Below are 27,632 nucleotides of genomic sequence, written 5' to 3' on the forward strand. Positions count from 1 at the left end.
TTTTATACTCATGTGGATGTCATCCACAGGATTATTAATTCTTGCAGATGACAACATGCTGACACCCACAAGAGTATGACAAATAAAGCTATTAAATCTGCAAGTAGTTGTTACATGATGGCAGTGATATTTTAATTCCAAGTTAAAAAGTAACTCCAAGTCAAAGAAAAGTCTTTGCCTTGAAACTTAAGACAGAAATGATTGAGAAATTACACATGGAACGCTGGTCCTCACCATTAGTGTAGCAAAGGGTCAGCAGCCACGGGGAGGCCCAGAGTTATTAGGAGCCTAAGCCAACCAAGGAAAATTTTTAAAATGTTGTTACTGAATAAATAACGTGCATATCAACATTTAACGATTTGTACTATTATTATGTCGCTATGAAATCTTTTCAGATTATTTTTTTAGCTTTGATAGTAATCTTGACTAGTGCTTCAGATAGCAACTTTTAGTTAATTTTTACTAAAAAAACTAAAATAAAATATATTAATTCAAAAATAATAAAATAATATACAGTTTTAAGTCACAAAATATAATTACTAAAGTTTTAACATAAAGTAAATAATTAAACTATTATAATTATAGGTTTTACTTATTAAAATAAAATATGCACAGGGCACAGTTTTACATCAAAATCTAGAAGTACTTGCATAAACATTTTTCAAGAATTGAACTTTTTTTTTTGGGATATAAAACATAGAAACCAGTATGTTACAGTTTAACATACTGGTTTCTACATCTTTAAATTAAAACTGGGCTTTAGAATAAGCTTTTTGTTTTCAGGTATAGTTAATTTGTCAAAATGAGAGGTGGGGGTGGGAAGGGGTTTTAGGCAAAGAAATAATTTGGGGCCTAAATTAAAATTTTCATAAGAGGGAGGTGTGTGTGCTTTTTTGATGCAATGCTACTGGTCTTACATTTTGATGGCAAGCACATAAAGGTAAGTAAATATTATGTCATGACACTTCTCATAAAAGCCATAGAAAATTGAAAAAAAAAAAACAAAGCAGGTGCCTAACTGCTTCATTCTTAACTGTTAACAAATTAATACAAACTTTTTATTGGAAATTTTTAGACAAACTTTTTAATTGTTAAAACAATTTTATTTATACAAAATAATTATTTAACTAACGCTAGTCATTTCATTTAAAACTAATTTTTTTTACATAACTTATTAAACCACTGTTCTTTCATTGCAAGTAAGGCAACTTACTTACTTTTAAAATCCTTCATCAGTAACAAATTCAAGCTTCTGATCAAAGCCTATAAAGTTTATGTTCGACCTATCAAAGAATCTTGTACCTCTGTGTGGAATCCCCATCTTTTAAAAGATAAACGTCAGTTAGAAAAGGTTCAGAAATCTTTTACTTTTTTTCAAATTTACTTATAAAATTTTTCAAATTTACTTATAAAATTGATATTTGTTTTTTTTTTTTAGTTTCTAATTTAACAAATATTTTTGTACAAAATCTTTAAAATTTAATAACAATATTTTGTTTATTATTTCAATTTTAGTGCCACAGCTTATAACATATTGTAGGCTTCAATTTCTAATTTATCTTTATTTTTAAAACTGATTAAAAAAAAAATTAACTTTTTTCTTATATGATTGTGTTATTCTATTTTATGAAATATTTTATCAATGGTTTCCAAAATTGTATTAAATTGCTCTAAATAATATTCAATATTTAATTTGATTACCTGTATTCTTTTTTGATATTTATTATAGCCAATAAAGTTGTAGCAATTCCGCAACAATAGTTGCTTCACCACCCTTATCTGTAACTGGTAAATAAATGATTTGTAGATTTTATAATTAAGTATGAAACTAAAATATCATTCAGCTATTTCGATTGTTACATTTTTTTTTTAAAGTTAATCTTATAAGTGTTTGTACGCTATTGAGACATTAATAAGGGCCCACATCCTATAGTGCACATAGGGTGTGGACCTAGAACAAGGGAAAAGATTTCCCCTCATTAATGGGGAAGAAATTACCCTTGCCGAAAGTGGGTGGAGTTTAAGAAAGAAAATAATTAACTACATCTACAAAATGAATTTTTTTTTGCCTAATAACTTTGTTAAATTGAAGATATCTTTATTTATACATTTATTAACAAATTAAAAAAACATAACAATTTTCAATAGTTTTCAATTGTATGTCTATATCAAACAAACACCTTATCTAATTAATCTAAAAAAAGTAATCAAATAAATAAAAGGAAAAAATACACTACTGGTATTAACTGGAATTATTTATGCATAATAAAAACACAAAATGTATTAAGAAAAGTATATATTTACAAAAAAAAATTTGACTAAATTTGCATTAATTGTTAGATTACCAACTACAAAAATACTAATTATAGATCCAGCATATTTTTTTCCCACCACTTTTCCTCCTTATACTTTTCTTTCAACAGGGTCCACACTCTTTATTAAAAAATTTTTGTTGAAAAGATGTTCATTCTGTTTCTACACTAAACACCATCAAAGTTTTAGTTGGTAGAACATGCAAAATATTAAAATAATTTGCTGCTGTGACAATGTTTATGATTCTTTATGTCAGAATAATATTTTATTGTCAGTTTAAATTTTGTGAATACTTTGATCAAAATCTGTAAGAAAAGACATAGATTGCAAAGATAATTAGCTATTACATAAAATAACAAAAACATAAATGTATCAGTGCAAACAAACTTCAACCAGAAAATAAAATGATTCTTACCTTGATTACGACAAACTAATTTCTTTTTACATGATCAACATAGTATATATTGTTATATATGTATATATTAGTTATATGTATGTATAGTATATAATATGTTATATACATACATACATATATATATATACATACATACATATATATATATATATATATATATATATATATATATATATATATATATATATATATATATATATATATATATATATATATATATATATATATTGTAGCTAATGATCAACATAGTATATATGTTGATCATTAGCTAATAGTTTAAAAAGAAAATAGTCACAATCATGGTAAGAACCCTTTTATTTTCTGGTCAAATTACAAAGTTTGTTTGCACTGATATTTTTATGTTTTTGTTATTTTATGTAATAGCTAATTATCTTTGCAATCAATGTCTTTTCTTACAGATTTTGATCAAAGTATTCACAAAATTTAAACTGACAATAAAATATTATTCTGACATAAAGAATCATAAACATTGTCACAGCAGCAAATTATTTTAATATTTTGCATGTTCTACCAACTAAAACTTTGATGGTGTTTAGTGTAGAAACAGAATGAACATCATTTCAACAAAAATTTTTTAATAAGGAGTGTGGACCCTGTTGAAAGAAAAGTATAAAGAGGAAAAGTGGTGAGAAAAAAATATGCTGGATCTATAATTAGTATTTTTGTAGTTGGTAATCTAACAATTAATGCAAATTTAGTCAAATTTTTTTTTGTTAATATATACTTTTCTTAATACATTTTGTTTTTTTATTATGCATAAATAATTCCAGTTAATACTAATAATAGTTATACCAGTAGTGTATTTTTTCTTTTTTTTTATTTGATTACTTTTTTTAGATTAATTAGATAAGGTATTTGTTTGATATAGACATACAATTGAAAACTATTGAAAATTGTTATGCTTTTTTAATTTGTTAATAAATGTATAAATAAAGATATCTTCAATTTAACAAAGTTATTAAGCATTTTTTGAAACCACAATCCGTAATGATTGGTATTTTATCTAAGTGAACAAAAGTCTATGCAAATATCTAACATGTAAACTTCAAGTTATGTAAATTATTAAAAATTATATCAAATTTTACAGATTAACTTTTACTTGAAAATTTTATTGCGGCAATATCTCCTTAATTTTGATTTATAGCATTTATATACCGTTTTATAAATAAATCTTTAGTTTATTAAACAGTGTTAAAAGATGATATTAAAGCATGCCAAAGTGGTTGAAGTACTTGGGTTCAAATCCTTTTATTTACACACTTAATTTTTTTTAATCTTTTCAAATTTTCTAGAACAGAAAGTGAAATGTTTTTAAAGGCGTATAGATATTATATACATAACATTTATAAAGATATATACTATAACAAACGAAAGCGAGAGAAATTTTTAAAAAACTTTGAAAAAATTTCTAAAAACATGCAAACACCGTTAGAATTTGATGTCCATATGTCAAGATAGAGATACTATGTAAAAATAGAGATAATATGCAAATGTCATGATAGAGATAATTTATTAATGTGCTTAGTAATTAGTTAAGACTGCACATTAAAGAGATAACTTTCTTTCTTATAGAAAATTTATTTTACATGCAAACTTTAATTTTCTTTAATTTTTTATTAAAATGATCAGTGTGAAATGTTTCATTATAATTAATATTTCACATATTTAAGTCATTTTATGTTTTTTGAAACTTTTTATACTGATGGTAATTAATTAACACATTTCAAGCGAGTATTCTAAATATTATTTAGACTGGTACTAATACCTAATCCGTTGATAAATAGGGATTCGCGCAATGTCTACCGAAATGTTTGAAGTTTTTTAAAATTAATTATAAAAGAATTTTTTTTTTAAACAGCTTTAAAAAGTAAACAAAATGTATAGTTTTTCTATATGTATATAGTTGTTTTTTTACCGCTTACTAAAAAATATTTAAGTAAGGAATAAGTATAAAAAAAGTCGGTGTAGAATAGATGTACCAAAAATAGTATTTTATGGGTTATGACAGTTAGTAAAGATTATTCTCCAAAACTCAATATCTTCGACATTGAATCTCTTGAATGCCATAGAATAAAATTTGAACTTGTAATAACCTATAAAATTATACACAACCTCGTCGATTTACCTTTTTCTGAGTCTTTTACATTTGCTCCTTCTTATTATCTTACAAGATATCATGCCCAAAAACTTGATTCACGTATTAAATGTAAAAATGATACACAAAGATTTTTCTACTGTGAAAGAATTATCAAGATATGAATCTCTCTATTTGATTATATTGTTTACTCATCCACTATGTCTTTGTTCAAATCAAATTAAAAAAGTGCAATGTTCATCACCATTGAACACTATTTTAACTTTTGTTTTTTGCTCTTTTTTTTTCAGTGATATATTTTGATATTACCTGTATCACCTTTTTGTATTTCTTATTTTGAAATGTAAATAAATCAGAAAATAAAAAAGGTGATTAATAAACAAGTTTAAATATATGATAACAAGCTATTATTTGGAAAAATTCCACTAAAATCTATCAAAATCTCATTACAAGTTACATAAAAAAAATATAGGATAAAAGCTGACTAAATTTTTAAACTAAATAATTAAACTAAATTTAGATTAAAATTATAATACTTATAATTAAAGTTATAAAATTTTATTCCCAACAAGGTCGCAAGTTTCTTCTAATAAGGCTGCTAGCAGCCACTATTTAAGTTGGATTGTAAAAATAAAAAACGCATAAAAAAAAAAAGAAAAAAAAAAGAGAGCAAGAAAATAGTTGAAAAACTTTAAAAACTACAATAACAAAAGAAAAAAAAGGAAGAGAATTTTAAAGTAATGATGTACAAAGATAGGATAAAAACCTGATAAAACAAGAATAAAAAATTTTTTTGAGCATAAAGGAACAGTTACAGTAAAAGCAACGAGATGCAAATTGGGTAAATGAAAAATCACAATAAAGATTTAGCTTATAGAGCAAAATATAATAGCTTACTTAAGCAGCAACCATGTATATATATATATGTGTGTGTGTGTGTGTGTGTGTGTGTGTGTGTGTGTGTGTGTGTGTGTGTGTGTGTGTGTGTGTGTGTGTGTGTATGTATGTATATATATATAAAATGTTAGAGTAGACTAGTGGTAGAACTTTAAGCTTAAAATCAAGAGGTTCAATGTTGCAACATTACAGCGGAACATAGACAGATAGAGCACATCAAACTAGATTTTACAATACATTTTTAAACAGTGTTTAAAAGAGAATAAACACCAATAGAATAACCAGCTCAAATATGATAACAGTACTCGATAGAATAAATAAACAAAAAAAATTAAAAAGTTAAAAGAAAATGAAATCAAAGGTTTGTTGAGCATGCTGAACTTTGATTCTAGAATTGATGACGGATATAAAAAGTGCTTAGATTTAAGACATGTCTCTGCAATACTTTCAGAAACTCTCTGAAAGCATGTCAAAACATATTGAAATGTTACTTAAGAATCAAGAATAGATGACTAACCATTATATAAATTTAAACCATTTGTTGTTTTGTTACCCCTTTAACCTGAGTTTTTTTAAAGAAAAAAGTTATATATATATATATTTAAATATATATATATATATATATATATATATATATATATATATATATATATATATATATATAATATATATATATATATATATATATATATGCATACAATATTGACAATATTTATTGATATATATATTATGTGGTAGTGGTGTAGTGGTATAGCATTTGCCTTATAAGCAAGAAGTTCCAAGTTTGATCCCCACAACATCTCTGGTAGTATTGCACTTAACTTGTTTCTCACCCTTCTTGGCATTGGGGAGGTAAATTAACATTAATATAACTATATATATATATATATATATATATATATATATATATATATATATATATATATATATATATATATATACATATATATATATATACATATATATATATATATATATAAATTAACATTAATATAACTATATATATATATATATATATATATATATATATAAATATATATATATATAAATTAACATTAATATAACTATATATATATATATATATATATATATATAAATATATATATAAATTAACATTAATATAACTATATATATATATATATATATATATATATATATATATATATATATATATATATATATATATATATATATATATATATATATATATATATATGTATATATATATATATATATATATATATATATGATATATATATGATATATATATATATATATATATATATATATCAGTCTTCTCCGTTTGAAACTTAATGTTTTTCCTGCTATTTAAATTAAAATAAAAATAGCAAAAATAATGCTTGGAATAAATACTGGATAAAATAATTTAAAAAAAAAACTGGTAAAAAAAGATACTAGAACTTTTTTCATATAAGTTGAACGAAAAAGTTTTGTTGCAATTTAAAATAAAACGCTTTTATTTTTTTTGGGAAGCACTTTTTTATGCGCTTGCCTAAGTTTTTGCGGGTGTGTGCACGAAAAGACTTGAGCAGGAATGCACTGGCTAAACGGAGAAGAATATGTATATATATATGAACATATATGACTGAATATATATATATATATATATATATATATATATATATATATATATATATATATATATATATATATATATATACATACATATATATATACATATATATATAGGCCTCGTTAAGTAACGTTACTCAGCTCACATTTTACTTGCAAAAAATGCAACTTGCTTACGCGTTCAGCAGTTTTGCATTACGCAAAAACATTTACCTTTTTGAATATTTAAATTATCTTTTGATATCGTTTATGTTCTTTATTCAGAAGAAATAAAGTTGTAAGTAAAAGCATTTAACCGCAATTGTAAACTAATAGATTTTTTGTTAAAGAACAGTTTGTTTAATAATTTTTTGTTGCTGTTAAAAATTAGTTAAAGAAAATAAAGTGTTTTAGGTTTTATCTTAAGGAATTAAATATATAAATTCCTTTTAAATACATAAATTATTTTTTGTCATAATAGTTTTAAAAACGTACGATTTATTTTGATGTAAATATTTTATTTTAAGTTTATTGTCAATTCAATAACGTAAAGTTTTAATGATGTTTGTTTAATTTATGAAAATAAACTATGATCATGAATATGTTATCGGTAACTGATAAAACTCTTTATTGTTTAAAAACACTATTTAGTTCATATTTGAAAAAAATGATAAAAATGATTTTTCAAATAAGAACTAAGATTTTATCTGTAACTTCTGTTATATTGATAAAAAAAACTTTCTGTATGATTTTTAATGCGTTAATAGAATAACTTTAATTACAATGTGGTACTTGAAAATCCGCTAGTGATGCAATATAACTTCTAACAATACAAAATATATTTGCTGAGTTGAGTTACTTTGAAATGCATTACGCGTTTTTGTTATGCAGCAAAATCTCATAACAATGAGATTTCGCTGCATAACAAAAACGCCTGATATATATATATATATATATATATATATATATATATATCATAGAATATCCTGGTCATATTTAAAATACCCGGAAAATTTTTTCCTAATAATATCCAGAAAAAAATCCGGAAAAATATTTTGAAAACATTTCTGGATAAATCCAGAATAAAAACGCTTTTTGGTGATTATTTAAAAATATCTTATGTGTTAGAAAAGAAAACTTTTGACATTCTTTGAAAAGAAAAGTATTTTAATACTTACTTGAATAGATCACATTTATCACATATCTTAAAATAATCCTTAAAAGATAAGTTTCACATTTAAATGTTACAAAAAAAAAAAATTTTCAACACATTAGCAAAAAACTTTTTAATAAATAGTTTTTAGCATAATTTTTTTTCTCAAAAAAAAGTTCCGGCTCTTGGATTTTTTTTAAAAGAAAAATACAGGTGAGATGAACGCTTTGAAGTTAATGACATCAAACAAAAAGGCTCTTTCAAATAACTTCAACTCAAATTAAAAATGTTATTTTTGGGTTTTCCCTTTTGCAATTAATTTTTACGTAGATCAATGCTTTTATATATAACCGTTTATTAAACCTATAATAACCGAATAAAAATAACAATAAGTTATCTCAATAAGCAAACGCTTTAAAAGTATAACTTATATTTGATTTATTTTAAAAACAAAATTAATATTAGTGCTATAGATTTAAAATAAGTAATTTAAAAATTATGATACAGGTTTTACTGATAAATCTTAAAACCAAAATAACAAACTTAAATTTTTTATTTGGATTTAGTAAGAAAATAGTGCAAATAAACTTGATTTCACGGTAAATGGAAACGAAATATTTTAATGGAAATAAAAAAAAAATAATGTAAAAAAGCGGTACTCTTCGTTTAGTTACAATTTTTATTTTGTTAAAAGTCTCCAGTAGAACCAACATGCAAACATTTTTTCAAGGGGAAAACCCTAATCTAATTGTGAAAAAAACTATGCAGTAAGTACATTTATTATTCATTATTTATTATACATTATTAACCAGAGTACATTTATTATATATAAAAATTATATATAAAAAACTATGCAGTAAGTACATTTGAGTGCATTGTATATAAAATATAAAATATATTTAATTATATATTAAATATATTAAAAATATAAAATATATTTATTTTTTAATATATATAAAATATAAAATATACTTAATTATATATTAAATATATTAAAAATATAAAATATATTTATTTTTTAATATATATAAAATATATTTAATTATATATTAAATACATTAAAAATATTAAATATATATAATATTAACTAGAGTACATTTATTATATATAAAAATTATATATTAAAAACTATGCACTAAGTACATTTATTATACATTATTTATTATACATTATATATCATTAACCAGACATTTCACAACGAAAAATACTAAGTTTATATTAACCTCTTAACGAGTTAAGAGGTTAATATAAATTGGAAAAACAATAAACGCTTTTTTGTTAATATCTCAATAAATAAATTGATTAGGTAATTTTAATCAACATAAAACTTATTTTATAATTTAAATACATACAAACATTTCTTAATAGTCTGGGTGAATAAAAAAAAAACAATTGCTTTTACTCACCCTTTTTCGAGTAAATTGCTCAGCTTTTCGTAATAAATTTTTACAGATTTTGCTAAAAATTTTATTCACGTAAAGTTAAGCAATTACTCCAATTTGTCTCAGCACTTGGGAATCCCTGTGATAATGCGTACTTAGGAATCCCTGTGAAACATGTACAAATATGAAAAAATTATTTGTAAAAATAATGCCTCACCAAAGTAAAGTATAGCATAAAGTAATTGACGAATGATACTTTTTGTTTTAATTATTTGATAACAAAGAACAAAAATTTTAATTTCTATTTCCAGAAAACTTATTTGGATATCCAGAAATAATAAAAATTTATAGAAATATCCGGAAGTTCGGAAATATCCGGAAAAAGATATTTCCTGATATATATATATATATATATATATATATATATATATATATATATATATATATATATATATATATATCAAAGTACATTATTTAAAAAATTCATTTATAATTAAATAAATTTTTAAAGTTTTTTTATATAATAATTTGTTACTATTAGCTGTTTTTAAAATTATTTAAAGCTTTTTAATATAAGTTGGCATATAAAAACAAAATTACTTATATCGCACTTTAAAAATAAACTATTATTAAATAGAATAAAAAACAAAACAATTGAATAATTTGGCATATAAATTTGCCTAATAGTTACACAGGAGCAATGAATGTGTGAGGAAAGAATGAAATATATAATGATCAAGGAGAATTAGTAATGCACATTTAGACAGTTTTACAGACAAAAATAAAGATTAACAGAAAATTGACACATAATTACATTAAGTTACTGAGAAATCACAAAAACAATATGTAGAATAAAATACAAAAATCTGTTATTAAAAATTATTAAATACTGTTAAACAAAAGTATAAAACAAATACTACTAGCCAAACCAAAACATAAATAACAAAAATTAACTGCAAAATAAAACAAACATAAAATGATATGGGTGTACAGTTAGTCTGAAAAAAACAGAAAGTGTAAAGTAAATCTTTTTATACATATATTATTAAAAAAACATTAAAACTCCTGAAATTTACCTATTTTATGTAATCAAAAACACTAGTATCTATATTTTTGCTGCTTTTTTCAAATATATGTAAAATACATACAAACACATTAGATTAATCAGCAATTATGATTATATAAAAAAATTATTCTTTTTGAACATGTATTTTAAAAAATGCAGCAAAAATAAACATATTAGTATTTTTGATAACACAAAATAAGTAATTTTTAGGAGTTTTAAAGTTGGCTTGAACAATAATTTGAGGCGCTGATTTTTTCATAAAATAATATATATAGAGAGATTTGATAAAATCATATTGATCAAGTCCATGCAAGCGGACCTAAGTTAATAGAAGTGAAATTTTTTTTAAATATAAGAATAATTATTTGAAATTAAAAAATTAAAAAATCTTTAATGAACTTTTAGGCTTTTCATTCATTCATAAAACTCTATTTCAATCATTCATTCATAGAACTTTAGTTTTTTAATAAATTTCAATGACTGGCAATTAATGACCAACAAAGCAATATATGTTACTACAAATATGCTAAAACATGCAACAAAACAAAAAACATGATTACATTTCAAAGTTAAGTCTTTAAAACATTTGCATAAAAATTCTAATAATTTGTTCAACAACTCGTTATCTATTATGATAAAAGAAAGAGGTTTGATTTTCTAATTATCAGTGATTTAACTTTCTCAAATAAAATGATAATAAAGTAATAAAAGATATACTCAAGCTTTATGGTTTTACACAAATTATCAAAAAAACTACAAGAATCGCTACTTTATCTGTATCATTAATTGACTTAATTTTAAATACTAAACTTAATTTGTTGAAAACTGAAAAAAATTATAACGAAATTATTAAAAAATTAAAGTTACTCAAAAAGAACAAATCATTAGATACTGATGGTCTGCCTTCTCATTACCTTAAAAACTCTGCAACAACCATCTCCAAGTTAGACATATAATCAACCTATTGCTTTACAGTACCAAAAATATGAAATAACAAAATTACAACTATTTCATAAACAGAAAAATATCACACTATTTCAATTTTACCAATATTATCTAAAATTATGGGAAAAGTTGTACTACAAGGACAAGTAAGCTACAGGAGTATCTTAAAATCAATGCTTTGTTGACTAGCAGTTTGGATAATGCAAAAGAAAATCAACATAATCAGCTTCATGCTGTTCGGGAAAATAAAAGAATGCCAATAAAGAAAGTTTTGTTATCAGTGTATTTTTTGATTTAATGAAGACTTTTAACAATATATACTATCAGAGGTGTACCCTCATGATCATCCGGTGGCACAGGACAACTTGTTTTTTCAAACGGCAACTGATATTTAAAAAAAAAACATGTCAGCAGCCCAGCAGGACGACAGACAGTTTTTTACTTGCAAAAAAAAATTAAGAAAGTTTAAGTAAAAAGAAAGATTTATTAATTGTGATTATTTAAAAGAAATCTTTAAAAAGCATTTAAAGTTGTGTACACTTCGTTTAATAATGAATACGTTACAGTGCGTTATGTAATTTTACTAAATGTAATAAAAAGAAGTGATTTAATATTTCAAGGTTTTCAAGGACTGAACCATTTTTTCAAATGTTGTTCTTGCTTTTTGAAGCAATTTTCTTCTCAAATTAAAATGAATTTTAAAATTAAATTTTCTTTTTATTTAAAATGCTCAAGTGTAATTTTTTTAAACGTTATAGTCTCATTTTAAATCATGTAAATGTGCAGTTGAATAGTTAACAACACTGAAGCTCTTTTGTATTTCATTAGTGAAAAAAACAAAATTAATTTTAAGTTTGTCAAACAAAATTAAAACAACACTAAATCTCTTTTGTTTTTCATTAGTGAAAAAAAAATTATTTTATGTCAACTAATCTGACCATGCATATAATACTTTGTTTTGACAACTTGGCCACAGCTCTTTTTATGTTTTGTCTAATTTATGATTAAATAAAATATGTAAGCATAAAAATATTTGTAAAATTTAAAAGCGTCTTGCTTAATAGTTCAAATCTAATAGTTTTTCCCACAACATTGACATCAGCCTAGCTGATGTATTTGTAGAAGGTGAAACATTCTATGTTCTACAAATAAATAACAATAAAAAAAAAAAAATTTAAAAAGGTATACCGCTTTCCAACTGTTGTGGGCTTGCGTTTACTAGTTGATTTTCTAAAAATAGAAATTCACACTTATGCAAAATTCACACTTATATTTACTGTTTAAAATTCTTTCAGCACACTTAGGTTAACTCAAACTAACGCAGATACACATTTAATCAAGTTATACCAGTTCACACTTACAACATTTGCAGTTATAAAATTGGCCCTTAGACGGTTTCCCTATTTTTAATAGTAATTTCAACTTTAGTTTAATAGAAAGCTAATACTGAATTTATGCAATTACGAAATGTTGCAACTTTGTTTATTATGCCATGATTTAAAAATATGCAATATAATATGTGATATAAGTAAATGAACTTATATTTTTTTGTCTAACAACTCCATAAAAAACAGAACTTGAAAGAACTTTTCTAGATAATTTAAAATAAATTAAAGCATAAAATTACTTGGATGACTTCAGTGATTCTTCTGCATTCAATAGATTTCTAAAACAAAGCAATTACAATTAGTGCTACATTTACATTAATATAAAGTTGATGTTATGTTTACAAATAAGAAATCTGTAATAACATTTACAAAATTACAAAATAGTTACTTTGATACAGAAGTTTTAGGTTCTTTAACCTTCTTAGTAGTAGTACTTTTTTTATTCATATTTTCAAAATGTTTTAAAGCTGCTTGTATTTTTTTATCTTCTCTGGATAATTGTTTTTCATTACCTTCCCCATATTGTTCGCTATCAACATCAACAGTTTCAGAATCAATTTTTGAAACAAATTCTGATGATAAAGCATCATTTTCAATCGGGGATTCAACATCTGCTTGCTTTTCAGTGATCTCTTTGTTCTTACTTAAAACACAATCTTTTGACCCGCAACAGCAGTCTACAAAATATTTGTTGCTTTCCAAACTGCTATCTAGAGGAACAGTGATTTCTTGGTCTTTAGAAATATTTGTTATACTTGTGATTACAATGCGTATCAATCCATTTATACTAAGATGTTGAAACTAAAAATATGTGTTTAAAAAATGTACATGAATACCCCCAATAGAACACAACTACATAAAAAGACTAGTATCCCTAGTTCTTCTAGTCCCCTTCTAGTCACATGTACAGAATACATAATGAAAATATGTACCATTATCTAATAAATGTGCATTACAATTATATCAGAGGTCTGAAAAGTCACCAATAAAATTGTGACATTAGTGGCATAAAAATTTTTTAAAATGTGAGCGTTTTTGTGTTTTGTTTTTGGTTTTAGTGTTCACTTCCAAGGCCGCTATGTAGAAAAATAAGCTGAGTACAGTACTACCAGAAATGTGGCATGGATTGAACTCGGAACTTCTCGCTTATGAAACCAGTGCCCTATTACTACACCACTACATCATTATTTTATTCAAAATATTATCATTTATTTAAAATAAGATATATTTGTACCTGCTGTGGTAAGTAAACAATGATATAATGATACTAACTTCTATTACATATGCTGTGCATGTAGATACTAGCCCTTCTATGTAGTACACAAGGTGAAAAAAAAAAATATATATATATATATGTATATATATATATATATATGCGCGGTAGTGGTGTAGTGGTAAAGTGAGACTCTCTCACTTCATAAGCGAGAGGTTCCGAGTTCGATCCCCATCACGTCCCTGGTAGTACCACGCTGAACTCGTTTCTCTGCGCAGCAGCCTTGTTTGTCAAGATTCGTGTTTTGGAGTTTTAGAGTTGAGAGAGGGTTATAACCACTATTAAGTAGCCTCCTCATCTGTAGTGGCCTTCCTGGCCTTGAGGAGGTGAATAACAAAAAAAAATATATACATATCTTATATGTTTTTGTGACCTTACAGAGTAAAAACCGTCACAATTTTTGATAGAATTGTTTTACCACAAGTATCATATTGCTAAGAAGCTGATATAATTGTAGAAACTATTCACTTAGTGTTATACCTTTCTCTCTCAACCTCTTGTCTGTGTGACAACAAATGAAATAACAAAAACCTGATCAATTACTTACAATTACATCTAAGTACAGTTTTAAAATATACTTTGAAAATTTGAAACTTATATCTTAACTCATATTCCTTTTGCTTTTATCTTAGTTACACTTCCATGTTTAAACTGATTATTCAAATTCAACTCATAGAAACATATTTAGTTTTACTAAAAATAAGCTTAAGACCATTGCAAACAATATAATAGAAAATATTTTACTTAACACTTATCACTGTTAAAAGACTCATAATAATCAAAAAAATTTAATCTAATAAACAAAAACCTTTGCATTAGGAGAACAAGATCTTCTCACAAATCTTGCTTCATTTCCAACCTTTCTTGAATCAATAACTAATTCTAAATGCTCTATACTATGATATGTAATAACAAATGGACACCAGTAATATAGTTGAGGATTTTCTTCATTGAACTTCTTAAAAAACATAAGATGCCCTTTATATTCAATCAAAAAGCTTCCAGAACTGACTTCACAAGAAGCAAACAGACCTTTTTGATTGGAATCTATGTTACGAAGTGAACATGTAACTACTGCATTTTTCAAATCGATATGACATGTCTATAAAAAGTCAATTTACTTATACTTCTGAAAATACAATTTAAAAAAAAAACAAACTAAGTTAACCAAATAATAAAAGTAATTGTAACACTAGGTAATAATTAACGCTTAACCTCTGGCCAATTAAAACTAGCATTTGCTATATCTTCATGGTATATATTCAAATCTATATGCTCATATTTCAAATGGTCGCTTAAAAAAAAAAATTATAAAAAAAGATTTTATTTTAGGTAATGTTTATAACCAATAGCTAATTGTTTCTTTAATTTGTTTATTTTTATATAAATAACAAACTTGTATATGGTTAAACTGAAATCTAATAATTTTATAAATAGTAAAAAAAGATTTTTAAAGAAATAAATTTATTAAAAGATTATTATAGAAAAAAGCTAACTTGATTGTAAAGGGTTATTAGTTTAAGGTAGATCATTTCTAAACAATGACCTAAATAGCAGCCATTCTATTAAGAATCATCAAATAAAAGCTTCATTTTTTTTTTTTAAATTGGAATACTTTACAAAGCATCACAAATAATTTTTTGCAAAATACCTCATGTACTTCATAAATGCAGTTCTGTCAGTTGGAATGCTTGCTTCAATGCCTAAAAGAAAAAAATTAAAAAAAAATGATAATATTAGATTTTCTTTATACACTATTTAAAATTATAGATCTATACAAGTATATATATCAGGCCTTGTTATGAGATTTCGCTGCGTTACGAAAACGCATAACACATTTCAAAGTAACTCACTCAGCAAATATATTTTGCATCGTTAGAAGTTGTATTACGTCACTAGCGTATTTTCAAGTACCGCATTGTAATTAAAGTTATCTTATTAACGCGTTAAAAATCATACAGTTTTTTTTTTCACTATATTTAACAAAAAAATTTTCTCACTATATATAACAAAAATTTTTATTTAATTTTGTTATAAAACATCAACCACGACGTCCAAAATTAACTTTTAACAAACCCCAATAAATTTGGTATTAAATGAAAGGTAGATAACTGTAGTTTTTAGCTCTGACATTAAATTTATTACATCTTTGTGATAAGTTGCCAAAATTTGTTGAAAAAGAAGTGTTATCTATGTAGCAAATTTATTCCGGTAACCATGTTGAACATTCATAACTCATTCATAATTAATTTATATAACAAATAAAGTCTTAGTTCTTATTTGAAAAATCATTTTTATCATTTTTTTCAAATATGAACTAAATTTTATTTTGAAAAAATTTTTTTTTCACAAAACGTAACATTATATTTGTTTATTTTTTTATAATTTTACAGTTAGTTTTTGGTTATTTTATTAACTGTTAATAAATTTTTTCTTATTTATTTTGTGAACTCTTTTTAATAGTGTTTTTAAACAATAAAGAGTTTTACCAGTTACTGATAACATATTTGTGATCATAGTTTATTTTCATACATTAAACGAACGTCATTAAAACTTTATGTTATTGAATTGACAATAAACTTAAAATAAAATATCTTATTAATAAAATATTTACATCAAAATAAATCATGCGTTTTTAAAACTATTATGACAAAAAATAATTTGTATATTTAAAAGGAATTTATATATTTAATTCCTTAAGATAAAACTTAAAACACTTTATTTTCTTTAACTAATTTTTAACAGCAACAAAATTATTAAACAAACTGTTCTTTAACAAAAAATCTATTAGTTTACAATTGCGGTTAAATGCTTTTACTTATGACTTAATTTCTTCTGAATAAACGTCACATAAACGATATCAAAAGATAATTTAAATATTCTAAACGATAAAAGTTTTTGTGTAACGCAAAACTGCTGAACGCGTAGGCAAATTGCCTTTTCGCAAGCAAAATGGGAGCTGCATAACACTTCTTAACAAGGCCTGATATATGTACCTATTTATATAGAAGGCAAAAAAAAAGTGATCACAAATTGTGAAACCTAAAAATATTTCTGGTCTTCAAATTTTCAGTTTATTAAAAACCGAGAACACTGTTTAAATAAAATGGTCTAATAAAATATTTTTAAAATCTTATAAAATTACTTATAAAATTACAAAAATTAATGATAAAACAAAACAATAAATTTTTACTGCAAAACTAATAACAGTCCAAATTTAATAACAGTTAAAAATTAATAACAGTCAAAATTACTTATTCAAATTTATTGTTTCTTTAAACATCAGTTAATTAAAATAAAATTTATTGTTTAAACAATATAATAAAATAATTACTAAAGTCTGAAAAACATGCGCAATAATTTTATTTTTTCATTTTATTTATTTAACAAATATTTATACAGAATAAATTACTTTAGAAATTATTACAATTATTACAGTAAATCCTGTTAAGATAAATTATTATTATAATAAAAATTATTAAATAAATTATTATTATAATAAATTATTAAACTATTATAATAAAAATTATAATACTTGTAGAACTTATTTTTAAATTCAGTCAACGAGTTGATTTTCCTAATTTCAAAATGGTAGATCGTTATAGACTCTTGCGCCAGAGTAATAGAAAGAAATTTTAGCAAATTCAAGTCAGATTTCTGGTATTTTAATTAGGTTGCTGTTATTTCTTGTTGCTTTTGAATGGTTGACAACTTCAAAGTAGTTAGTAAAGTTTGAGGATGATAAATTAAGAATGTATTGCTTCGTTAATAGACAAGATGCAACAAGTATTAGCAAGAATGGTGATTTTGTGTTCACTTTTTGCTTGCTGTTTGCATTTATTATACGAGATGTGCATGTATACAAAGAGTCTAGCTTATCTGTTTTTGATTTTGGTAGGTTGAGGCAAAGATTACCACATAGGTTTGAACAGATATAATAGTCAACTGGTAAATGCATTCTGCTGCAAGAAGTGTTAACAAATATCTGATTTTTTTAAGTAGTCTTGGTCTACCACAAGCTTTTTTATAAGCATTGTTAAAATAACTACTCATGTTGAGTGTCGGGTCTAGGTCGATACCAATGTATTTATAACTCAAGGTGAAACATATTGTGTTGAATTTCTAAGAAACATTTATTGTGTTTGGTTGTTTTGAGAGAGATTTTTCTGTACCAAAAAACATAAGCTCCGTTTTACTGACTCCAAGGTTAAGTATTAGCTCATTTTTTTATACACTGTTTTGAGATTTCTTCCATATCGAATGAAAGACGCAATACTATAATAAATATATTTTTTCCAGAAACATATTTGACTGTGTGGTCACATAAATAACAGATTTTGAATGTTTCAAACAATGTACCAGATCATTGAAGTAAATAACAAAAAGAAAAGGGCTTAATATTGATTCTTGAGGTACACCACATACAACTTTCCCTGTTTCAGATATTGTGTTTTTAAAACAAATTGTTTGAGATCTTTTAAAAAGGTAATCTTTAAACCAGCAGAGTTCAATATCACAAACACCATAACTGATAAGCTTGTTGATTAGTATTCTGTGACTTTAAATGTCAAATGCTTTACTTAAGTCTAGAAATACTACCCTAACTATTTTACCTTTGTCAACTTTTTGTTTTATGTTATCTACAGAGTTGCAGCTAGTTTCCTTGATCATTTACGTCAAAAAACCAAATTGATTGGCATTTATCAAACTGGTTTTCTCTAAATAATTTGATAATTATATGTGTACAACTCATTCGATAATTTTTGATATAGTATTACGGATTTGAATGTTGTTGTAGGACTTTGATTTGTAAAGGTTGATGTCTTCAAAGACATCTCTATTATTTGAGTAAGTGGTAGAAAAGTCATTAGCTGCATTTTTCAGTATTGATGGTGATATAGTCTGATAGACTTTTTTGTTTTTAACCCACATAATTTTTTTTCTATTTGATCAGCTGTTACAGCAAGGGCTATTCTAGACCGCTTTCGACAGCATCTCTTCGACCGTATTTTGGTGGCACCCAAAATAAAAATTGAGGATTTTCTTTCCATTTTTAAAAATGTTTTTAATTGCAAATATTGTTTTTTTCGCAGAAAAATGCCAACTTTCAGCTATATTTCTGCTCAATTTCTCCAGGATGGGGAGGGGGTGGGGATACCGCTGCCAAAATTTTTTCCAAGAAAAGCCCCTGTACAGGTGTAAATTTAAAAGACCTGTAAGTACGAGTTGGTTCCTCATGTGATAAAACCCATACAGTATTTAAAAGAAAAAAGTATATTTCTTAAAAATAGATACCGAATTACAGAAATGTTTACAAAACCCAAATGACATTTCTTGATGATTAGAGGTTGGAGACGAGTTAATAATAAATGTTGTACTAGTTGAAAATTTAGTTAGAAGGGTAAATATTTTTAATGTTATGCCAGAAATTTTTTTGTTCTTTTGCAGATTTATGTAGTATATTTCGGTGGTAGTTCTGTTTTGATCGTTTTATAATAGCATTAACTTCATTTCTTTTGTTTTTAAAAAATTGTTTGTCAATTGCTAACTTTGATTTACGAAATTTACAGAGTAGATTATTATGTAGGCTCAAATGGTATTTCACTTTCCCTGTAAGCCATGGACATGGCTTGTCTCGAATGCATTTTTAAACATTTGGGGCTAAGGTATCAAGACATGTTAAAATAATGTGTTTCATGTTAGTCTATGATGAGGGTATATTAGTTGAAAGTAGAAACTAGGACCAATCACAGCTATGAAACAAATTACAGAACTAGTGTATTGTTTAAAATTTCTACACTTTATTATTTTTGGTTTGTATTTAGCATTATTGGATTTTCAAATGCATCCATTCAGATCATGGTCATTAAAGGATGTCGGTATTACAAAAGATTTTGATATAGGAGTTATTTGTATAAATTACGCCAATTAAGGTAGAAGATGTTAATTTTGCTCTGGTAGTGCTTTTTATTAGTTGTTTGAAACCATAGAGTTGTAGATTTCATTTTGATATGATCATTTGGTTTTAAATATTTGGTTTTAAAATTAACCAGTAAAAAATTATACTAAAATTTTTAGCTTTTTGCCTATTGTACAAAATATTAAAATTCAATTTTTGTTTGTGGGAAATTTTCAAGGAATATTTATCTAAAAATTTAAAAGTTTTAAATTAGACATTAATTAAATGATAATAAAAATAATGATAAAAATATATATATTATAATATGTTATTAGAGTTTTTTTGTTTTGTTTTACTATTGAATTTTGTGATAAAAAGAGTTACACTCTTTAATAAAACTAAAGTGCAACCGCATATACATTTTAATAAATGGTAAGTTAACCTTTGCTTGTCACAACAAACAAAAAGAATGTGTTATTGTTAAGAGCTTGTTATATTATATATAATGTAACTTATATTATATATAATGTAACTTATATTATATATATTATATATAATGTAACTTATATTATATATATTATATATAATGTAACTTATATTATATATATAATAAAACTTATATTATATATAATAAAACTCACAAATAAAAACATTTAATAAAAAAACATTTTTTTATGTAAACCGTTAAAACCTTTTTATAAACTAAATTATTTTACAGTTATGTTGATTCTAACAAAAAGTTAAAGGAGGAATAGGTTGAATGTCTAATGAATATAATAAAGCTGTAACAAATAGAGAACCTATAGCAAATATTTTAAACAATAGCTATAATTCAGTTTTTGTCAATGAAGATAAGCATAATATACCAAATATGCTGCAGAAGACTAAAACTATTCTAAAAATTAAAAAATTAGATGTTTACAAAGCTGTTGGAGTAGAATAAGCCCATGTGTCTAAAGTAAATGTCATAGTACTCTCTGTGAGCCATTAAGTTTGATATATATAAAATCATTGACTGAGAAACAACTACCTGAACTCTGGAAATCAGCAAATATAAGCCTGATTTTTAAAAAGGTAAATCATAGTTATAAAATGGTTTTGCCAAAAAAAAAGTTTTCTTCACAGTATACTTTACAGTATACTTTATGGTATACTATACAGTAAACTGTAAACTAAATTTTTAGTATATTGTAAACTAGCGCCCCAACTTATCAGCATCTTTTTAGAAGTTTGGTATATCCTACTCCTACAGTGGTAAGTTTGGATGAGTACAAATTTGCTCAAATAAATATTTATTGTAAGCAATTTAGAAAATTACGAGGCAGTGTTTTTAGTTTTTTTGTGTGTGTTTATTATCAAAATTGCCTATTAGTTAAACTTCTTACTTCTCACTTAGTAGGTAATTAAAAAATAATAAAAAGTTAATTAAATAAAACACAAGAAAAAAGATGACAATTAAATTTAGATGATACCCAAAAATAGACAACTGGGAATGTATTTCCCATAAAAGTGTTGATCGATATAGATATATGAAGGCTCAATTAATCACTTTTTCATACAAAGACACCCGGAAAACATACTTGAAACCATCAAAACCAAAATTCTACCAGAAATCTTGCAACTTTCAATACCAACAAGATGGTATACCTTGTCAAACAGCCAAAAAAATCAAAGAACATTTACAATCCAAAGACATACCTTTATTCGCTATAGTGTTCCTGGTCACCTAATAAAAGTTCCATTAAAAATATTTGGGCTTGGATGGACCTTAAAATGTGCAACCTTAAAATGACAAGCAAAACACACTTAAAGCAGGTTCTTAAAAGCACTTAAAAGTCAGTTTCAAAAGATCTATGCTTGAAATTGATAGACTATGCCCAGGCATGTAAATTTTTACTCATCCAAACTTTATTGTACAACTGTATATTTTACTTTGGCTTTCCCTCCTTAGTCAGTTTGTGATCTAATTTTCTTTGCAACTCTCATTTTTAATAATTAATCAAAAAAAAAATATATATATATATAATAAAAAATAAAATGCATAAATATAACTAAATTTAATTTATATAGAAAAATGTTGCTTAATAATCATTTACTAACATACTGAGGTGAAAGTGTGTGGTGGATAAAATCTTTTTTGAAACAAAAACGTGCATTTTTTATTTCAAAAGGCTGTATTTTATTTGTTATTCATTACTTTAAAAAATGTTTTTGTACAATGTTTCTTAAATGTTTAGTTGGTACCATTCAGTTGAAATTATGCCTAGTACCTTTGCTGAATAAAAAGTTATTACGATAACTTAGCTTGATAAATGTACAGTATGGGTGGATTCAAACTATTTTCAATTATTTCCATGGTTATTACAAGCAAATAAAATTATTGCGTTGTCATAGTTACAATATTGCTGACATTTATCATTAATATGAGTTTTAAGAAAAATAAAAACACACCTGATGTTTCAAGTTTCCTCTTTGTTTTTTTACGTGATGAAATACTCTCTGAGAGCTGAATAACAAACAAGATTAAAAAAAAATCATATTATGTTATATTTATAATATAAGAATAAAACAATCTAAACTACTACAAACTATTAGCATTAATTAGTACCATCTTAAAATTGTATTAACTACAAATTTATTAAATAGACTTAGCAATAAAGTGTCTGCCTTCATAGACTGACAAACTCTTTTTGATGTACTGGTAGCTTAAAGACTTAAGTTTGGTTGACCAAGCATTGAAAGATTTCAATGCACGAGACTTCTTTTGACTAAAGAAGAATATTAAATGATCAAATAATTCAGTAATTCTAAGAAGTCAATGCAGCGCCATGATTGGAAAGATATCAAAAAGATCTAAGAGAGGAAGGTTTACATAACCTTTAAAACTTGTGGCTGAGAGATTTTGTATTATTAAATGAACACTGCTAATTAGGTCTAATGATCCCAAGTGTTCTTTGCTGAGCTTTTTCATTTTCGATGTATTAGTGATTGTAAAATTATTTTTGAAAAATAATTTAATATTTAATAGTTGAAAAATTCAACATATAAACTGTAGAAAGATGTTTTGTCACATTGAATAAAAAGATCCATGATATTTTCAAGAAGAATTTTCTAGAACTAATTTTAGAATAATTAAATCAATCATGACCTAATCAACTACAAGAAATTCATCTGATGTCTAGTTAACTCTAAATTACTCTAAATTTTATCTTAATATTAATAATTAAAATAAACATGGCTTAATCTTTAGTTTTAAGAAATTTTAAAAAGTAAAAAATTATATAAACTACATTTAATATTTAACTATAATAAAGTTATAAATTTAATGTACTTTATTTATGAATAAAACTTTTAAGACAATAAAAATAGATGAATTAACATAAACTTAAAGACCTATTAAGATCTTTTTTGGGCTTGTCCCAATTACGTCTGAAACAACACACTCTTACATAAATAAATAAAATAGATCTAGTGAGGGCAAGGTTTAGGGTCATGAGAGTCATTATTCGGGTCAGATTTAAGATCATGGCTGGTCCAAATAGGCCTAAGATAAAGGTAAGGTTATTTTAACTTGATAATCAACCCTAAAACTTAACCCAGACCCTGACCTTCAAATGTTTTTTTTATCTGTGGAAGAATTTGTCACATCAGACATACTAATTAGAGATATACCAACCCATGAACAGGTATACTTGCGACAAGCATAAAAAAGAAAATAAATATTTTTCTTTACATTGCTTAACTGAAGGGTTACCTTTATATATCTATGGGCAATTCCATTTTTAACTTACATTACACACGCAACAACTTTAATAAATATTTGCCTATTTAAACTGTAAATTAAACTTTTAGCTATTTTGTATGAAAGCTGTTAATCTAAAGAATAAAATAAGTTAAAAAATTTTGTGTCTGGCTAAAAGAAGGCAAACTTTTTACTGAAAATGCCACTTAGCTTACATTAAGCAGAAAATGTTATGCTTCTCTTTATTGTGCTCGTCATTTTCTTATTACTGATTCAATACACTACCTCAACAAATCTTTTTTTTGTCCCTGTCTCGAATACTGTTGTCATCGTTAGGCTGGTTTTTCTAATGATGCTCTTTCTAGACAAGGTCCAAAAAAGCATTGTAAACATAGTTAGACTTGCTCTATCTGCTAAGCTTGACCTCTTTCCCAATAAATATATTTCCCATAAAGTTGCACCTTTTTCTCTTTTCTACAATAACTTAAATGATACTGCTCAAAGGAGTTCTTTGAGCAGATATCATGATCATCTCTAGTTCCATCCATAATGGTTTTTAATTTTGATGAAATCAATCGCTAAAACTCATTCAGTTTTATTCATTTACTGTCTCTGTATGCTCTAAAAACTATTATTCATCTAGCTTTTTCCCCAGCACTCCAACTATTTGGAACTCTCGCCCATCTTCATGTTTTCCTGACTCATACAACCTACAACTTTATAAGTCTTCTGTCAACCAATTCCGTACTCTAAAACTCTATTCTTTTTTTCCTAGTAACTCCCAACTTAATAGTAGTTGCTTGTAGCCTTGGTGGGAGTGAATCAGAATATAAAAAAAAATCCTTTTTAAGCTTCATTACCATGTCAATCATAGCTTGTAAAGCTAGGTACATAATTCTATCCAATTTTAGTTTGAGTAGTGCTTGATAAAGGTTGCCACTACCATAATCAACAGCAGTAACTGTCACCTCAATACCAGATTTGCATAACCTTTAAATATAATAAAATTTAAAATATTTTTTTCATATAAGTTGTTTTTTTTATAAACACTTAAAATTTTTTACAGCGAACAAATAAAAGTAATAAAATAAAATCGACTATTGTAACTTTATAAAAACAATATTTGTTTCAAGTTTTTTCAATATTTGTTTCAAGTTTTTTCAATATTTGTTTCATTTTTTAAAAAAAACTTTGCCAACAAATCTGTTTATATAACTTTTCTGATTCAGCCTTTTTTAATTTAGTTTGCATTAAAATAGGTGCATTAACTAAATCAACCTAATCTTCACGTTAGGCGCTTGACAGTTTAAAATAAAGTGAATCATAATATTTACCAATAAAAATTTCCTCTAAACCAAGGGAAAGCTTTTAAATATCTTTTCTTAAAGCAGTATAAACTTTATAAAGGTTACATGTAACATCTAACATATAAAAGAATATAGCTTGAATATAGCTTAAAGTTAGTTACAAACTTAAAATAGTGATTTGGTTGTGGTCACAATAATCGATAGAAGAATAACCATTGTACGATATTTAATTTTTGATTCATTATGCTTATAATGCTTTGCCACAACAGAATCAGGAAACATGATACTGTTGTGGAAAATCATGAACTGTCATTTTCTGTTAACTTGAGACTTTAATCACAAATTACAACTTGTAAAGCTTGCATTTTAAGATAAAACAGTCATACAATAATACCACAAAAGATGTCTTACAATAATTGGCATTAATTAATGTTAAATTGCTGAAACGCACTTAAAATCGCTTTCCTAAGATGTTTGGTAAGTGGTCTCACCCATTTATATATTTTTATTAATAATAAACCTTAAAAATATAAATTTAAAAATAGTTAACTCGAATATTTCCAAACAGAAACAGGTTATAAATAAACTAAATAACCTTTATAAATAATAAAATATAAATAGTGAATCTTAAAACTTGAACACTTAATATATATTTTCTTACAATAAACTAAATGACTTTAAAAAAAACACTGAATCTTTAAAAATTTAATTTGAAAATTTATTCTATTTTTGCATTGATTATATTTAACAAAAAATGCATGCTTTGCATGCCCATATAAACTCTTGCATGCCAAGTATAAACCCTTTATAAACCACATGACAATAAATAAATATAAATGCTATTAAAAATAAATGCTATTAAGAAATGAAAAAATGTTTTATAATATTTTAAACGACCATAAAGTCAATGCCAAATTTTAATTACATGCAAATAGGTTTGCATCTACAATTATTTTTAAATGTGGTATGTAGATTTTCATTGCAGCTAAGAATAATGAACATAAATCTTGTTTTTTAAATTTAATATTTGTATTTTTAACCCAGAGAATTTATATATAAGATAATTCTAGAAACCTCAGAGATAAAACTCTGAGGTTAGTAGAAAAACATAAATACATTGTCGACCAGGTTGCATTAGGTTATGCTAATGAATTTAACTTAACTCTATTTGGTAGCAACAAGGGTTATTCAGAATAACTAAGGAAAATTAACTTGAAACAAAATTAAGCTTATGGAGAACACTAACATGCAGAAAACTCTAAAGATCTCCTCTGTAAATTTGATACATTTGGAGTGGTTTGGAAGCCTAGTATATTTTATTAATAATTTGTTAGTAGCATACCCCTAATTTTCTTCAAGATTAAATTTTGAGATCAAAAAAGAAAACCTTGTACCGGATAAAGTTTGTTGAGGAAAAATCACAGGAATAAAAACTGCTTCCAATAAGCGGGAAACTCATATAGTGCCGGTTCGAACAACCGGGTGTTTACTGTAGCAAAAAAAAATGCATGTAACACAATAAGGTATTTGTTAAGAAATCAGATTTTAATCTCTATTAACTATTCCTTTTATCTACAAATAACTTTATCATCATATTAGTGTTTTTATAACTTTATCACTCTATCATCATATAAGTGTTTTTATTAATTTTTTTCCTCTCTACCACTGTTTTTGATACTGTTTCTAATAACACATGCTGGTCTTCTGAATAAGCTTTCTTCTTATGGTGTATCTGGTGATATCTTTAAGATTATTGAATCCTTCCTTTCCAATCGTAGCATAAAAGTTGTCCTCGATGGACAGCACTCTTCTTCTTATTCTATAACATTAGGGGTTCCTCAAGGTTCTATCCTTGGCACTATACTCTTTTTAATTTACATTAACGATCTTTGAGATATTCTCATATCTAAGATGGCATTGTTTGCTGATGATACTATCATTTATTCTTGTTGTGATTAGAACCAAACGCTCTCTGATTGCTTGGAGGAGGCATTTGAGCTTGAAAAGGAGCTCACTTCTGCTACAGCATGGGGCTCACAGTGACTGGTGAACTTCAATACAGACAAAACTCAATTTTTTTCAGCCAATCGTTTTTGCAATAATTTAGATCTTCTTATATTTATGAACGGTGATGTACTCTATGAGTCATCTACTCTTCATCTTC

The 27,632-nt window shown here is 25.1% G+C and overlaps 1 protein-coding gene across 1 annotated transcript in view; it reads right to left on the bottom strand.

Moving 5' to 3' along the window:
* The window catches only part of LOC100201625 (inactive histone-lysine N-methyltransferase 2E), a 67,563-nt gene that overhangs the window by 12,561 nt on the left and 27,370 nt on the right, over positions 1-27,632 (bottom strand). Inside the window, exons 8-14 of the mRNA XM_065817054.1 lie at positions 22,871-22,925; positions 16,172-16,223; positions 15,736-15,814; positions 15,329-15,622; positions 13,636-14,048; positions 13,487-13,525; positions 13,048-13,089 (exon numbers count right to left, since the gene is read on the bottom strand). Coding sequence (XP_065673126.1) covers positions 13,048-13,089; positions 13,487-13,525; positions 13,636-14,048; positions 15,329-15,622; positions 15,736-15,814; positions 16,172-16,223; positions 22,871-22,925 — 974 coding nt within the window. The remainder of the gene's footprint in view (positions 1-13,047; positions 13,090-13,486; positions 13,526-13,635; positions 14,049-15,328; positions 15,623-15,735; positions 15,815-16,171; positions 16,224-22,870; positions 22,926-27,632) is intronic.

This window comes from Hydra vulgaris, chromosome 14 (genome assembly GCF_038396675.1).
Source record: "Hydra vulgaris chromosome 14, alternate assembly HydraT2T_AEP".
Lineage (NCBI taxonomy): Eukaryota > Metazoa > Cnidaria > Hydrozoa > Anthoathecata > Hydridae > Hydra > Hydra vulgaris.